We start from the raw sequence: 16,917 nt of genomic DNA, 5'->3' as shown, positions 1-16,917 counted from the left end.
GCTGATAGAATGTGCGCTGTAGCACGATACTACGATATTTCTTCAAAAGCAGATCGTGGAGACATTTTAATTAGTGGTCGACCGATATGTGGTTTTTGACAGCCGATGCCGATATCTTGGAAAGCAGGGTGGCCGATGGCCGATATAAAGCCGATGTAATTGTATTTATTTTAATTAATATTTAAGAAATTTGAAATCATTTGAAAATGGATAAAAAATAAATTTGTAAAATAAATATACTTATACTTTAGATGACAAAGTATTTTTTCACAAATAAATAAATATTTAATAAAAATATAAGAAAAAAGGAAGTAAACTGTAACCAACAGGGCACTCAGTATTCTGGGAAGTTTGTGTGCATTGGGAATCATATTTTTAAAGTAAAGCCAAGGTAACAGTAATTTTCATACAGCACACAGTGAAAATGACATGAATATGACAGTGGGCAAATGCATAAAGCACAGCATAATTTGAAATCACAAATTTGATGTTTAAAGCATTCAATTTGCATGGACCGAAAGTCACGCAGAGAACACGCGATCATGCAGGGTCACATGCATACCTCACAAGATATCAGAATGCCAAATATCGGCCGATATATCGGTCGACCACTAATATATATTATATTTATACACACGCACACACACACACACACACACACACAAACGCGCGAAATATTGTCATTGTATGTCAGCTTTAAATGAATGAATGCTGTACTTCCATTATCTGTCAGTTTGCATGTGTTTATCAATGAATCAATTCGAATAATAAACTGGGCACATGCTAATTTTATAAGCACTATTAAATTTCAGTTTGTTGGTTGGAAATCCTGGCAAATAAGGAAAGACCCTTTGGGAAATTAGCTGTGTGAAATTCTAATCAGTGTTAGATTTCATACTGTCATTGGATTTTGTGGCTCCCAAAGCATGTTGACAAATGTTAGAATGAGAAATTGTGGTGCTGAGTAGGGCTGTGTGTTCAAATAGAGGACATCAGATGTACATTTTGTGTATAGATGGCTTAGATTGTATATTGGACGTGGGTGGAAAGATGGTGGTGGTGTTTTTTTTTTTCCTATAATGTCATTTCCCTGGTTAAAAAAAACACAGCTTAAACAAACCTAGTTTGTTGTTCACCCAACCTGGCCAAGGTGGTGTTTATCTGGTTTAGCCTCCATTAAAATGTGCCCAAAATGTCTCTTAAACCATCAAAAATGAACATCTAAACCAGCTTGGCCAATCTAGGAGACCAGATTTGGAGTGACGTCTAATGTGTTGTCATTGCTGTGATGTCATTTCAAAATGGATGAAAATTATACAAAATAACATGTGGCTTTAAGTAATTTCATCCATCAAGGTAAATTAGTCCTGTTCTTCTTTAACTTAACTTACCATAAAGAGGTCAAGATCAGTCAGCTCTCCTCCCTAGATACCCTCACTTCCCCTCAATCTGTCAATCATGGTGTAAATGCCCCATCACCCGGTTCTATCCTCTTTTGCTCTGTTTCTCTCTTGAACAGAAGTCACAGGTTCATAATATCAGACAGAAGCTAAGTTTTGACACATTTTCATGTGACAGCAGCAGACTTTGAGTACCTGGCAGCTGACACCCATAATATATGCTGAGTCTGATCTTTAAAATCTTTATATTCTCAGAGGTTGAGAGTACATTATAGAATCACCGCATGCAAAATTTTCCTCACAGATGCGACCAGAATAAGTGGTAATGATTAAAGTCAACGCTATATTAGCCAGCATCACAGACGATCCTCTCCTCCGTTCCACCGCTCCTCCTGCTGTACTCATTAGCCGCTGGTCAGCCTTTACAACGCTCACAAAAGTAAATAAAGCAAACAGTGTAGCCAAGCGCTTTATCTGGGCCGAATGCTGGCTCTGGCATTAGCCAATGATGATGAGAGTTATTAGACAGCTGATGAGATAGATACAGAACATAATAAATGATGGAGTCTACCTCTGAAAATGGATAGAATTATTAACTGGCTCTGGCATCCGCGAGCTTCTGTGTGGGAGCTGGCGTGTAAGTAATCAAAAGATTGATGAAGGCTGGAATGGACTTTTCTCTCTGTGTTCTGCCAACGTGCATGGAAAAGTTTTATTCTTTTTTTTTACAATCCAGATGCAACAGAGTGAAAAGACGATGTACATTAGCTTGAGCTAAGGTCCTTATGAAACGTATTTTAATAGTATCAGTAATGACTGCTTTGTATGTGATGAGATTAGTAAACGCTAATTACCCCCATGCTTAAACCTACTACCTAGAAAGCATAGGCATGTTTTTGGTGTAATGGCTGTTTTAACATTATGCTCATTTTGACCAAATTGTAAAGCAGCATCATGGATGATGCAATCTTAGAATGCATTGCAACATGCTCAGTGCAAAAGTGTGATCCAAGAGAAATGTGTTATAGATATTTTATTCAATAATGGAAAGTACTAATAATAAATAGCTTAATCTAAGTAAGGTTGAGTTATTTTGCTTAACTGCCTGGGGTCGGCAAAGTCGCCGGCAGGAGTAGGGTTGGGCCGATAGACGATGCCATCGTCCATCGCCAATGGCTGATAGACATCACGATGTTGAGCCGGTGTGTGTGTGTGGTATAGAGTGGAGTATGTTGTTTATATAATGTTTGTGATGTTGTATGCTTGTGTGTTTGAGTACAGTGAAGTGCTGAGTAACAGGCAACCGTTACACCGTGTCTACACCGGACGCGACAGTTGTCGCGTCGCGCCGCGCCGGGCCGCATCAGCTAAAGTCTGTCTACACTGGACACGACAAATTGACAGTTGAAAATCATTTGAAATTTGTGTCAGCACGTCATAAATAGAACGCGGCAGCAGTTTACTGTCGGGGATTTGTCGTGTCGCGCCGTGCCGCATCCAGTGTAGACAGCATCACTGATTATAATAAGTTCTGTACACTGATCTATATACTGTATAATGAATTTCTATTATAGATCAGTGGTTCTATCATATTTTGTTGCGCCACGCCGCTCGCGTCCGGTGTAGACACGTTGTTAGGAATTGTTATTTGTTTTCCGTGCCTTTATAAGGATTCACACTTCAGGCACACCCCCGCTCCCGCCGATGTCTTCGTCCATCGCGATGTTTCACTGTAGACATTGTCCGATGCCAATTTTGTAGACATCGCTCAACCCTAGGCGGGAGCACTTTCATATTTTCCAGATGACAGAGAAAAGAACTTAAAATGCTCTGTAACTTTTGATTGGACAAAAAAAACACAATCATGTACATACATGCTGCTCACATATTATTGTAGCCCAGTTTGTGCTGATTACAGTGTTATCAGACTTTAGCCATTTATATGTTTATAAGCAACTGAAAAAACACAAATATCAGGGCATGTCAAAACTTCTCCAGGCCCCCAAAACACCCTCAGACCCCAGGGGGTTCATATTTGTGTTTGCTATAGTTACCTGTTATTTATTCCCATATTTTATAATTTAATTTGGTTAGTCTACACAATGTCTACAGTTATGAGACAATTAAGTTGTGACGATGAGAAAACATGAAGGACTAATAATAATAATTCATGGCCTCTTGGTGCGTCTGTATGTTTTGGAACATGGCTATTGTCATGCTATTAAAAGTAAACAAAAGTAAGACATATAATCAGGCTAATTGTAAGAAATTTTATTTGTATTGTTCATTAAGACATGGTTTTGGCTGTGTTTGTAAATAAAAACCTATTAGCAGGTAGCTAAGAGGGTGTAAACTAGTAACCAGTATGTTTATAGTGTGACTGTGTGTGTGGTAAGTCAAATCCCATCTGTCCGATCCTTGTGGGTCAGGCAATGCGAGGAATTATCTCTATTAGCAGCAGTGATTCCTACATCACAGAGAATTGAGCGCTCTTTAAATAGCCACATGAGCCTTTGGGCTGCTGTGAGAGTCCTCCTCTACTCCACGAGGTCTCTGGAGGGTCCTGGATCTGTTACAGCATCCATGCTGCTCTGAGAGAGACTGAGTGTGGAGGGTGAATCAACCCTGATGCTATTTTTGCCTTAAGACATTAGTAGTGTTTGTATTTCTCTATACCCCCTTTCTTTCTGCCTCTTTTCTTTCTCTCAGAATATCAGAATTGGAAAATAATTATAAGAATAATAGTAATGATTTCTATTTTATTTTAATTTTGGCATTAGTTTTTAAAAGGGATTGATGAAACATGACAGGAAATGCTGAGAAGAGGGGACAGGATGGGGTAATCACATGAGAGAGACTGAAACTTGTGTTGCCTACATGTGTTGTGTTGGCTTTGAGCTTTTCTGTCATTTATAAGTGAATTTTGAGTAAAGATTATGTACAATAAATGTATATACACTCACGTTCAAACGTTTGGGTAGGCCATATTTTTTTAATGTTTTTAAAAGTCTCTTGTGCTTATCAGGGCTGCATTTATTTGATCAAAAACACAGTAAAAACTGTAATATTGTGAAATATAATTACAATTTTAAATAATTATTTTCTATTTTAATATGTTTCAGAATATAATTTATTCCTGTGACGATAAAGCTGAATTTTCAGCAGCCATTACTACAGTCTTCAGTGTCACATTATCCTTTAGAAATCATTGTAATATGATTTGGCGTTCAAGAAACATTATCAATTTTAAAAATGGTTGTGCTGCTTAATGTTTTTGTGGAAACTGTGATACTTTTTTCTGGATTTTTTTTTTATTTTTATGAATAGACAGTTAAAAATAGCTGCATTTTTGACATAAAAGTAATCTCTTTTGATCAATGTAATGTGTCTTTGCTGATTAAAAATAATTTTTAGACAAATCATACGCGTCCAAACTAGTGTACATTGGTGCATTAAAAAATTAGTCTTAAATCAATTTGTGGTGGTGTACACAGTGATAATCTAACTTAGTAAAAACTTGGCAAAAACAAACTTTGCTAAGAGATGTGTTTTGCTGAGTCAAACTACATTCACACAAGTGCGCTTTTCTCTATGATCTGCCTGAGCCTGGCAGAGTGTGCGCATGTGTTGATATTATTTATGTGATTATTATGAAGTATGTAATGAGGAGGTGAAGACACGCAGCTGTCACACAGAGCAGAGCCAGTGCTGGAGTGAAGCCGCTTGTCAAGTGTTGCTCCTTCATTTCCAGCGCCTATTAAAAGCCTCAAAATCAATTATATTCCTCAGGAAGTTGAGTCCCCTTTGAGAGACGCTGTTGTGAGGCACGCTAAAATGATTCGGTTTGTCTCAAAGAGTCATTACTGCAATAATGAGGTGCAAAAGACTGTAATCCACATCTTCTGAATCAAACCAAATCTTTGACTGTTTGGAACCACTTGATGTTTGTTTTTTTGTCTCCTCAGAAGTGTTTTAGGCTTACTGTTGGATCAGTTTGTGCTTCATTGCCCTTGTTTTGTGCTCTGTCAAGTGATGCAGTGGGTTTTATATAGAGGGATGTGTATGGACATACAGGTGGAGGCCGCTGTATTAAAACAGTTTTCATACTTGTCTGATTTTGAGGACGACCTCTTGACTGACTTCGAGAAGGCTGTTAGTCTATGTTTAATTTTTTTGTTCTGAGCACAAAAGATGATATTTTGAAGAATGTTGGTAACCAGATTAGGGCTGTCACAATTCCTTGGTTCAATTCAAGTACTCGATTAAAAAAAAAAATCCTCGATTTGCCCATGTCGAGGTACCAGCAAAATACCGGAAGTGGCGCATTCCATTGACGATAATCCATGAAACGGATTATTAGACCGTTTTCTGAGGCTGCATGATATATTAAACCCATTTAAATATCATAACAAAACAAAATGCTATTGTGAATTCACAAACGCTACGATTCAATTAAATAAATATATGCTATAATATAAATAAATATATTAAAATATAGGTTTAATATATGCGCTTTAATTATTTGCACGCATGTAGGTTTCGTGCATCTCAGAGTGGCTCTGTTCACAGTAAATGCTGCTCCGCACGAACTGTTATCACAGGGCTGCCAACTTTTGAGTTCAACTTGGAGTGAGAATTTCCATGGCAGGATGGGTGGGGGGTTTGGTTGGGTTTGGGGTTGGTTTTGGTTGAAGATGTAAGCCTATGTCCTGAAACTTTGCTGCATGCACAGGGTATGTGGCCACTGGTCCTGTTAGCAGCACAAAAATCAAAACTTTTATTTAAATTCCATAGCCTAGGATTATATGTAGCTTAGAAAGCGAGAAAAATGGCATCCATATCACAATCACTAAAAAGCCGTCACTCACTTCAATTCACTCTCTTTACCGGCATTTATAGGTGATTGAATTCGGAGTAACTTGAACAGAATGGCCAATCAGAGGAGTTCAAGAAATCAACAGACATGTCAGTGATTGGCTATATTGCTCAATACTACAAAAACACGTTGTAAATTGACGCTTTCCAGAGTGCAAACTGGAGCCTTTACCAAATATGTTTAGCCAATAACCTATTATTACAGTTTTAACTGAGGTTGCTTCTGACTGCGTGAGAAAATGAAAGTTGGCAGCCCTGTAAGAGTGTGAGAACAGTGTCAGCTGCCTGAGTCTCACGCTAAATGCATGAGTTGGTAGCCCTGATAGATAGATAGATAGATAGATAGATAGACAGACAGACAGACAGACAGACAGACAGACAGACAGACAGACAGACAGACAGACAGACAGACAGACAGATAGATAAGATTAACAGTACACGAAAGCTCTTAAAGTAGACAGACGTTTCCGTGTGTGTGTGTGACATGGTAGCTCTGTGGTATTGTTTACATATTTATACAGTTTATATATGTATACAGACATGAATAGTATGTTGCTTTCTCCATAGCTGTCACACTTGTAGTTGTTGACTAGCTAATTATTTTTTTGCCCTGCACTTTAGTACAGCTTTGAAGTACTCAAACGGCATGAAATACAAATGCAATACAAATACAAAAAGTGACTAAACGTTTTTAATTCATAATTGTTCATACACGTCTCTGTTCTACCTTTGTACTTAACTTTATGACAAGCTAGTGCATTTTATAATTTCTGCTGGTGGTGCATAAAAGGGAGGCAGTGAAACTGTGGATCATAGCATAGTGCATATAGCTTGTTATTAATAAGCATGTTTTGTTAAAAAAAAGCCCTTTCAGCAGAGTTTTGTCTGGCATCTGGACAGGCCTAGTAGTTAAGGTCATGATGACTGGTACTGTCTTTTTATCATAAAATTATGTAACCTAAAATAACTGTTGCAGTTAGTGGTTCAACAGATCACAAAACTCATGGTTCGCTTCCATATAATCACTAAAAAGCTGTCACTTACTTCTCTTTATCTCCCAATGTACCTTTATTATCGATGAAGCTCTCTAAACTGCACAATGAATCTCTTATTTACATCATGTCTACACTTTGTTACAATGAGAGGAATCGCGAGTGTGCAGGAAAAAAATCCGGTGTTTAGAGCTGAGCGAATTCGGACTAACTTGAACGGAATGGCCAATCAGAGGTGTTCAAGAAATCGAGAAATGTCTGTGATTGGCTACATTGCTCAATGCTACAAAAACGCATTGTAAATACAAACTTTTGACACTTTCCAGACCGCAAACACAAATACGCACCGGAGCCTCTACCAAGGTAATTATAATGATCCGATTTCTCGATTAATAGTCAGAATAATCGACCAAATTCTTGATTACCAAAATAATCGTTAGTGACGGCCCTAAACCAGATATTTGCTGTTAGCCATTGACTTCGATAGTATGGAAAAATACTTTGGAAATCATTGGCTACCAGCAACTGTCTAGTTACCAACATTCTTCAAAATATATTCTTTTGTGTTCAACAGAAGAAACAAATTCTTATAGATTTGGAAAAATATGAGGGTGAATAAATTTTTGGGTGAACTATCCCTTTAACCACTTGTTTACCAACAGCCTCACAAAAGAAGCCTGTGAAATTTCTCGTCGTCCAATCAAACGTCCAATCAAACACGATAACTGTGACACTGACGTGTGACAGTGAAGAATGGCGCTCCAGCGGTCGTCTCCTGCTGCAACACACTCGAGCTCTCTCTTCACTGTCGCCCCTGTCCAACCCACCAGATAACAAATAGAAAAGACATAATTAATTACCATAATTGAAAGACGGCATCCCTTTGAGATCAATTGTTTGCGGTGCTAGTGGCTCTTTCTCCCACTGGTCACTGATTAATGGGATGCAGGACTGTAAATGGCCTCTCAGTAATGCTCTGTGTTGTTATGCATTAGCGGCTTGTAATGGAGGACTTTTTTTTCCAGCTCCGCCGTGCTCTGCCTGTCAGACCGCTCGTCCTCTTTAAGGTGACTGTGAGTCGTGTTTTTACATGCCGACAGTGCTCGGAGCTGACAGTACAAAAAGCCTGTGCTGGCTTATCCTCCCGCTGAAAGGGACTTGTGGATAATGATACAGTGTATAATTGATATTATGAACGCAGGCCTTTTTTCCTTTTTTTCCCTCTCCCTTTGCAGAAGGCGGTGTCAAGGTGCTGGAACGAGCCGTTCTCTGGCTCCGTTTATGTGTGCATCACGGTTGTCAGTATTTAGGTCAAACAGAGGCATCCTAACAGGAAATCCCGACTGACAAGCGCGGCGGAGGTGAGATATTAAAGAAGACAGCTTGTCTTCGAGTGGATGACATGCTTGCAGATTGAAACAAACACTCCTTTCAGTACCTGACGCTCAGCCCGGGCCTTTAACTGAGCCCTGGAACTACACTCAACCGCCGTAGTCACACATAACGCTCAATTAGCCCGTACCAGACGTCATAAATGATGCCTACGTAGAGGACTACAAATGTACGGCATTTATTATGGCCATGTTGTGGGATTATTAGTGGTATTTGCTTAGCTTCTTCAAAACCACTAACTCAACTATTAAATTTTAGTGTGTCCCAAGCCATTTCTTGGGACCATTTCATTTTTTATTTATTTTTTTGGTGGTTATTGCCTTTTTTGTACCAGTAAGCAACTACCTAGATGCCTCTCACAATACCTTCTTCAGAAAATATGAAATTTTAGCTGCAAAAAGAAAGTGCTGAAATATAATTGTTTTTAAAGGGGCCATTTGAAACGAAAAAATGTGTGACTAATAATGATTTTTATTACAGTTTTAGTTATTTAACCCTCTACCGCACGCATTATGATAGACCTATAGAAGTGCAGCTCTATTCTGGCAAAGGGGGCGGGGAGCAGCAGCTCATTTGCATTTAAAGACCCAGGCCCGAAAAACAGCATGTTTCTGCTTCCACTCAAAATAGGCATTTTCAAAATGTTATAATAAATGATCTGTGTAGTATTTTGAGCTGAAACTTCACAGATACATTCTGGGGACACATGAGACTTATATATTGTAAAAAGGGGCATAATATGTCCTTTAATATTTATTGCATCCCCAGATGTCAGTGCATGTTATATTTGAGCATTGTTTTCTATCCCAACTCCTTATTAAACCCTCAAAGCTTCTGTTCTCAGCATCTTGTGGTGACTGGAGGTTGAAGAATACATAAGTTCCAGAGAGGCCAGTTAGAGCTGCCGGTATTAAAAGCTTTTGTCATAGACATTTGTGTATGTTGTGTTGCAGGGTTGTGGAATGGAGAGAATGATGATGCCAGAGGGCTGGACCTTCTTATCTCCCTCACAGATCTGCCAATGCAGCCGCACATGTGCCAGCCGCGTAGAGCGGCTCATTAGATTTAGTGCTGCTCTCTGTTTAAAGCCTTTCTCTTTGTCTTGCCTTGTATTGATCAGCACAGGGCCAAGATTACAGCAGGAAGGTTTTAATAAATCTGCTTTTTTAGAGTTAAATCCAATGACATTCACTTGATATTGTCTCCATAAATAAACAGATGTAATCAGCTCAGTTGCCCAGGACGGAGAATGTGAGTGATACGGATGTGTTTGGGGTTTTTGGTTGGACTTAGGACAAGGGTGAATAGTTGGTTGGTCATCCAGAAAAGAGTAATTTGGGTTAGTCATTCCAGTTTTTAATACCCTATGCATTTTAGACCAAGTATGATCTGAGCTTCATGTCATTATGGTTTCCTCCTCCTGTTTTGTGTGTCAACTTGAAATCAAAATTGACCCTGTTTACTGTCTTAATGCATGTTCCAGGTCTAATTTTGCATGAAAAAGTAAAAATGTAGTCATGTCGTTTTGCCTGTGAAATTACTTTATAATACCAGGATTATTAGTTAACTTAAAGTAAAATTTAATTAAAAAGAATATAAAAAAAATTATTTTTGTTAACCTGATGTACTAAAATACAGAAAACGGAATATATATATATATATATATATATATACACTAAACAAACAACAACATTAAATTGGAAGTTAAAAATTGGAAAATACAAAAATTAAAACTGATTCAAAGTAATATTAAAATGATAAAAACTATAATAGTCCTGAAGGATATAATGAAATCCTGTCCTACATTTGTACTCATCTATCTGGTTTCATTCAGAAATATGAAAGACATAAAAAGGGAATTTCATATCAATGCAGCAGAACAATTTTCCATTAAAAGTTCTTAAAAGAACAATTTTTTCTTAGTGTGAAGATAATTTAAACTATGTCTAAAGAAACTTTTTCCCATTATAAAGAATATTTTGTGCAATGGAAAGGTTCCACAGATGTAGAAAGTTCATCATGGAAACAGCTGTCATTGTGTGAATTGTCTGTAACACTTATTTTTTCCAGATAATTAGAGAGAAAGTCTTTCAGGTGTTTTTATATCGCTCTCATCGTTCTGCAGTGCCACAATGACATGATATTCACTCGGCAAGTAGAAGAGGTCCATATGGAGCTTTTTTTCTGTGTCAAGAGCCCCAGTAGGAGTAATTGCATCGTCCCTTCTGAAAAAAATTCAATCTAGTGCGACGCGACAGGCCAGCTGTGTTCAGGTAATGCTCAGGTAGACATCATCCGCTCAGGCCGTCCTCGCAGGTAATAACACGTGCGCACGTATGCGCACAAAGGCACCTTTCTCTGTCGTCTGTATCTTTCTGTCCCCAAAGAGAGCTTCTCTGGCAGGTGATTTCTTTGTGTCCTGTGACACGAACCACATCCTCAAACGAGTTCAAAAGGAAGGTGGGGGGAGTCTCACGTTTCCAACCGCTAGCTATTTTTAGCATGCTGTTGAAAGAAGCTGTCCCGTCCCTGATCTCCATGCCGGTTGAACCCCCCTTTGCAACATAGCATGCAGCAGACATGTGAAGATGGCATCCTTCTAAACCACCGACTCAAGCATTAAAGGAATCCTGTGCCGAGTCATTCTGACTAGGAGCCCACATGTTCGTGTGATCGGTGCGCCAGCCCCCCTTCTGCTGAAACTTCAAACACGCGTCAGACACGCATTCATTTGGTGTGTGTACGTGTTGGCCACTGGCAGGAATGCCCCCCCCTTTTCCCTCAGCTTCTTTGGTATGCAGTGCTGGTGAAGTTGTCAGAGCAGCCTGGCCCCTCGTCGTCTCCCCGCGGACGGCGCTCTGACGCTGCCAGGGAAACGGACTCATCAGTTTGGTAAAATGGGACAGAAAATATTATTTATTCTCTGCATGCACTCACTCCTACCCCAGCGGAAGAAGACAGCGGAGAGGGATCCTGAAAAGTCGGCAGAGAGGCATGGAGAGAAAAGGAATTGGAGGATAGACAGGACCTTTATTTGCAATGCTGCAAGCTAATTTTGCACTTCATTGATGCGTTCTTTAATCAATGGCAAATATTTGTTGTAGCAATGGCCTCCCTCCAACAGTTGGGGTTAGCGGAGCCCGGTGACCTTATACGGTTCCTGATTTTCTGGCTATTTCCTCAATGGATGAAATTGATCATTTTGGTATTGATTACATTTTTGCACTGTTTTTAAAGTGAAATGATGACAGTGGTCATTGTAAATGCAAAAGGTTCTTTTTTAACCTTAAAATAACTTCACATATTTTAAAAAAGTATACACAGGTGTTCAAAAGTTTGAAATATATAAGATTTTTTAAATGATTTTGAAAGAAGTCTCTTATGCCATTTATTTGAGAATCCATTTATATTATCAGAAATACAGCAAAACAGTAATATTATGAAATATTACAATTTAAAATAACTGTCTCAGTTTTAATATATTTTAAAATATAATTTATTCATGTGAGGACAAAGCAGAAAGAAAGAAAGAAAGAAAGAGAAAGAAAGAAAGAAAGAAAGAAAGAAAGGAAATGCATATTAGAATGATTTCATGTAGGATCAAGAAGGTTGACACTGAAGGTTGGAGAAATGGCTGCTGAAAATTCACCTTTTCCATTACAGGAATAAATTATATTTTAAAACATTCAAATAGAAAAAATATATTTTAGATTGTAATAATATTTCACAATATTGCTGTTGTTACTGTATCTTTTTTGTCAAAGAAGTAAGGCCTTGGTGAGCATAAGAGACTTTTGACCTTTTGAGATTTGACCGCCAGAAATTACCAAAATTATGTATTATATGAATGTATAAGTTTGAACACCTTTAAACAGTAACTGGTTCTACTGACTGCAGCAAAGTGTAGGCAACACTACTTTTTTTAGTGACAAATGGCATAAACTGGCAAGTTTGTAGTTTTTGCATGGGCTGACCATGAGAGCTGCATTTTTAATGAGTTGTTACCTTTGTGTTTGTTTGTAGCAACAATATGAGATATTACACATTTTTCATATTGTGTGTTTACAATCAGATAAGGCCACCAAGCAATGACCTTTAAAACTACTCACTTCACCTTTAAATAGCGTCACCCACTTTCTCTTTTCTTGCATCAAGTTCACTATGGTCCACACAGCTCCTTTTAATCTGCCTTTTGCATACCCTTCGCAACGCGCCCTGACTTGGGGATATTCGTCTGCATCTTCCCTCCAAGGGCACTGTTGATGAGCTTTTCATCCACCGCATCCTAAAGTGTTTATTAGCATACTAAAACTCCTCTCGCTGTCTATGCATGCCCAATCAGGCCTTTAGGGGTCCTCTGCCATCCCAGGATGCATTGCTTTTAGTATAGTGATTATTATTGTGAGCTTTGTGTTACTTAGGGATCTGACTGTCTGACCTTTCTGCATTCTTTATGCACTTTAGTAAATATTGATATGTTTTTTATTTTTTACACAAATTACAGGGGTTAATCTGTTGATTTAGAAGTTTGGTGAAGTTCACCAAGGGATAGTTTAACAAAAAATGAAAATTCTGTCATTTACTCACCCTCAAGTTGTTACAAACCTGTGGCTACCATCAACAGTTGACGGTAGCCATTGACTTCCATAGTATGGAAAAAAATACTATGGAAGTCAATGGCTACCGTCAACTGTTTGGTTACCAGCATTCTTCAAAATGTCCTTTACTGTGTTCTATAGGAGAAAGAAACTCATACCGGTTTGGAACAAGTGAAGGGTGAGCAAATGATGACAATTTAAATTTTTGGGTGAACTATCCCTTTAAGAATAAACAGTTTTATATTAAAATTTAAATTTTATTTTATATTTGCAACTTTTTAATTAACTAATGATCTGCACTCTTTGTTTTAATATGCCACCAGTGTTGACTACGTCTGTCTGTTCTCATAAGAGCCTCTTGGTGTTTGGTCATTCATACAGCTCAGAGCAGCGGCTCTGGTGTCTGAGTCACACCACACTGTCATTGTTTTACATTTAGGATGACATAATGGATTTAGATCACCGCTTTTGCGGTGATTCAATTTACGATGAATTACAACAATTCACAGGGGCTTCATAAACTCCCAGCCATGTGTGTGCAGCCTATACGTGCATGTTTGTCTGGGCATGATCAGTATGTATTGTGCCACAGAATATACATCAACTCACGACAAAAAATGCCCTATGCGTCACCACATTCTAATTAATTTTTTTATCATTGATTTCAAAAATAGCTACATTTGCATTTCCAGAAGAAAATACCAGTTCATGCAAGGCATCAAAGAAATTTGTGCTGTCCTGTAATTACTGTATGAAAATAAATGAAAACAAAACAATTAAGCTAAACAATTAATTAATTCCAATTATTGGGGTAAACTGTAAGTGGACACCAGCCAGGGGAGTATGAATAGATGCTTGATTTATTCTCTGTGCTTTAGACTGACATTTCCTCATCCTACTTCACATTGGCTCTCTGCATTATAACACAGCTGAGGGGAGATGCTTATCGCAACTTATCTTCAAAGAGTGAGAGTGGGTGGAATAATTGCATCGGGGGTTGTTTTATAATAAATACTTCCTCATCTGTTGGGGCCACGGCATCTTCGGGAAAAAAGTTTTATGTAATCTTAAATGGGCTCCTATTTATCTGCATAGAAGTGGACATGTACCATTTATGCTATATGTTGTATTTCTGCCATTTCTTAATATTGTTTTTGTCTTTTATTTTGAAAGGTTGCAAGTCTTTTTTTAATGCATCTAGGTAAATTACTTGGATTGCTTATTTTAATCAGTGTTGTGTACTCTACTTTTTTAGTAGTCTTATAAATCAGAGGAAATTAAAGCTATCCCTGGCCTATTATTAAAAAAATATTTACAAACATTTTTAATTTTACATGAAGATGTAAGCATTATATAGCAGTGCTTATTTTTAATGTACTTAAAGTGCTTTTATTTGTAATATATTAAACAATTTATATTGTTTATTACTTAGAATAAACACTTTTGTGTTTTTATTATTTTATATATATATATATATTTATATTTATATTTGTTTGTAGCATTTGTACTTAGTATAAATAGCTTACGGAGTAACACTAAGCTATTCAAATTGTATTTATTAACATTTTTACATTTAAATGATGTTTAAATCATTATATACTGTATATAAACATTATGTAACGATTAGTGTGCATTTTTATACTAATATTTAATAATTTCTCCTGTTCTAATATAATATGCGTAGTCAAATATAAGTGTGCCATTTGAATGAAATTTGTTTTATATTGTGCATTATAGGATTAAACAAAACAAAATAGTATTTAAATAAATCTTTGCTTTTAAGACCAGTTGTCACATAAAGCTGCTATACAGCATGCGTATCTATGTTCTCTAACCTGTATCTGTATCTAGTATCTAACCTGTTTTTTATATCTCTATTTCTTTACTTTCCTCTCCTTTCTCCTTCCTTTTCCTCAGATCTCCAGGAATCTAGGCAAGATATACAGTGAGATGATATTCATCAACGGATTCGTGCACTGCGATCCTCACCCTGGCAACGTGCTGGTGCGAAAGTGTCCTGAAAGCAATAAGACGGAAATTGCGTTACTCGATCACGGCCTGTATCAGGTAAGACATCGGCCGAGGCCGCCACAGACTCAACATAGAAGCAAATTCATCACGTATTGCACCCCATTATTCACCCGCTGGCTCCCAGGTCAGCTGCGCACTCAGGCCTGTATGTGCCGCAGCAGACGAAAAGCATTTCATTTAAGTGGCCCTGAAGCTAGTGTGTTTTAAGAAGTGCACATTTCCACCTCTCTCTTATTACAAACAGATATGCAAACCCTGCAGTTCACTGAACTTCTGTATTCCCAGAAGATGTGGCGGCTCTAAATAAATCCAAGGAGATAATGTGGTGATAAATATGATAAAGCCATTCTAGCAATGACATTTGGTTACTTTCTTGGTTCAAAACGCTAATTCATGGCATGTCATGTTAAGTTTACTGAAAGTCATGGGTTGTGTCTGCGTTGATTAATTGGAGTGGCAAAATGGTGTAGTCCTAGTGGTATTCCAGTGAATTCTGTTTGTCTCAATGAGGGATTTGCTGGCCTTTAATTTAACCTGAAGCAGTTAATGAGGCCCACAAGATTTCACATTAGCAACTATCAAGTAATCTCATCTGTCTTTCTGTAATACTAACAACATCAGCCGTCTAAGACTCTTGATAGCTCTCTATATTTCAATTATTAGTTTATGGTGACATTTGGTGACCATTCATAAGTACATTAGCGCTCGAAAGTTTGGGGTCAGTAAGATTTTTTAGTAAGAAATTAATACTTTTATTCAGCAAGGATCAATTAAATTGATCAAACCTGACAGTAAGGACTTATAATTTTACAAAAGGTTTATATTTCAAATAAATGCTGTTCTTTTGAACTTTCTATTCCTCAAAGAGTCCTAAAAAAAATTGTTTCCACAAAATTATTAAGCAGCACAACCATTTTCAAAATAAATAATAATAAGAAATTAAAGCTGCAAGCAGCGATGATGATTGAGAAAAGACCAAATAAACAGTTCTCAAAAGCCTGATGATCATATTTGCGACTCGTGATTTTTCTAAAAAATGATGTATGGATAATCAAGTAAACCTAAGCTTCAGTACAGTAAATGTTCAACTTCAAATATTAATTAAAGCTGCAAGCAGCGATGAAAGGGCCCTCGCACCCGGGCTCACCGCCACCTGGTGGCTTTAGGAAAACATGCATTTAAATTGGAAAATATAGGAGGAATATGTAAGTCATTTATATGTGCCAAACATCCTGCTGCCAGCTGGTGGCGCTATGATTATAACCGAATGTTGGCATGTAGATGTCTTCAGGCCAGGACTTTTATCAAACATGTGAAGTCTGGTGCAGATTGAACATGGTATGTTTGAGTTAGTGTAAAGCATGGCATATCCTGTTGCCAACAGTTGGTGCTATAATTATAACTGAATATTGACATGTAGATGTCTTCAGGCCAGTATTCTTACCAAACATGTGATATTTGGGGCAGATAGAATATTGCATGTTTAAGTTAGTGTAAACCAAGTCATTTCCTGTTGCCAGCAGGTGGTGCTATGATTATAACTGAATATTGGCATGTAAATGTTTTCAGGCTAGGACTCTTATCAAACATGTGAAGTTTTGGGCAGACCAGACATTGCATGTTTAAGTT

The 16,917-nt window shown here is 37.7% G+C and overlaps 1 protein-coding gene across 2 annotated transcripts in view; it reads left to right on the top strand.

Moving 5' to 3' along the window:
- The window catches only part of LOC107676278 (uncharacterized aarF domain-containing protein kinase 1-like), a 137,811-nt gene that overhangs the window by 74,332 nt on the left and 46,562 nt on the right, over window positions 1–16,917 (top strand). For both annotated transcript variants that reach the window (XM_016470810.1, XM_016470809.1), the window contains exon 8: window positions 15,175–15,324. In XM_016470810.1, coding sequence (XP_016326296.1) covers window positions 15,175–15,324 — 150 coding nt within the window. The remainder of the gene's footprint in view (window positions 1–15,174; window positions 15,325–16,917) is intronic.

Source organism: Sinocyclocheilus anshuiensis, unplaced genomic scaffold, assembly GCF_001515605.1.
Source record: "Sinocyclocheilus anshuiensis isolate Anshui unplaced genomic scaffold, SAMN03320099.WGS_v1.1 scaffold3105, whole genome shotgun sequence".
In the NCBI taxonomy this organism is placed as follows: Eukaryota; Metazoa; Chordata; class Actinopteri; order Cypriniformes; family Cyprinidae; genus Sinocyclocheilus; species Sinocyclocheilus anshuiensis.
The sequence above is the reverse complement of the archived record's forward strand: the minus strand, read 5'-3'. Positions and strand labels throughout refer to the sequence as shown.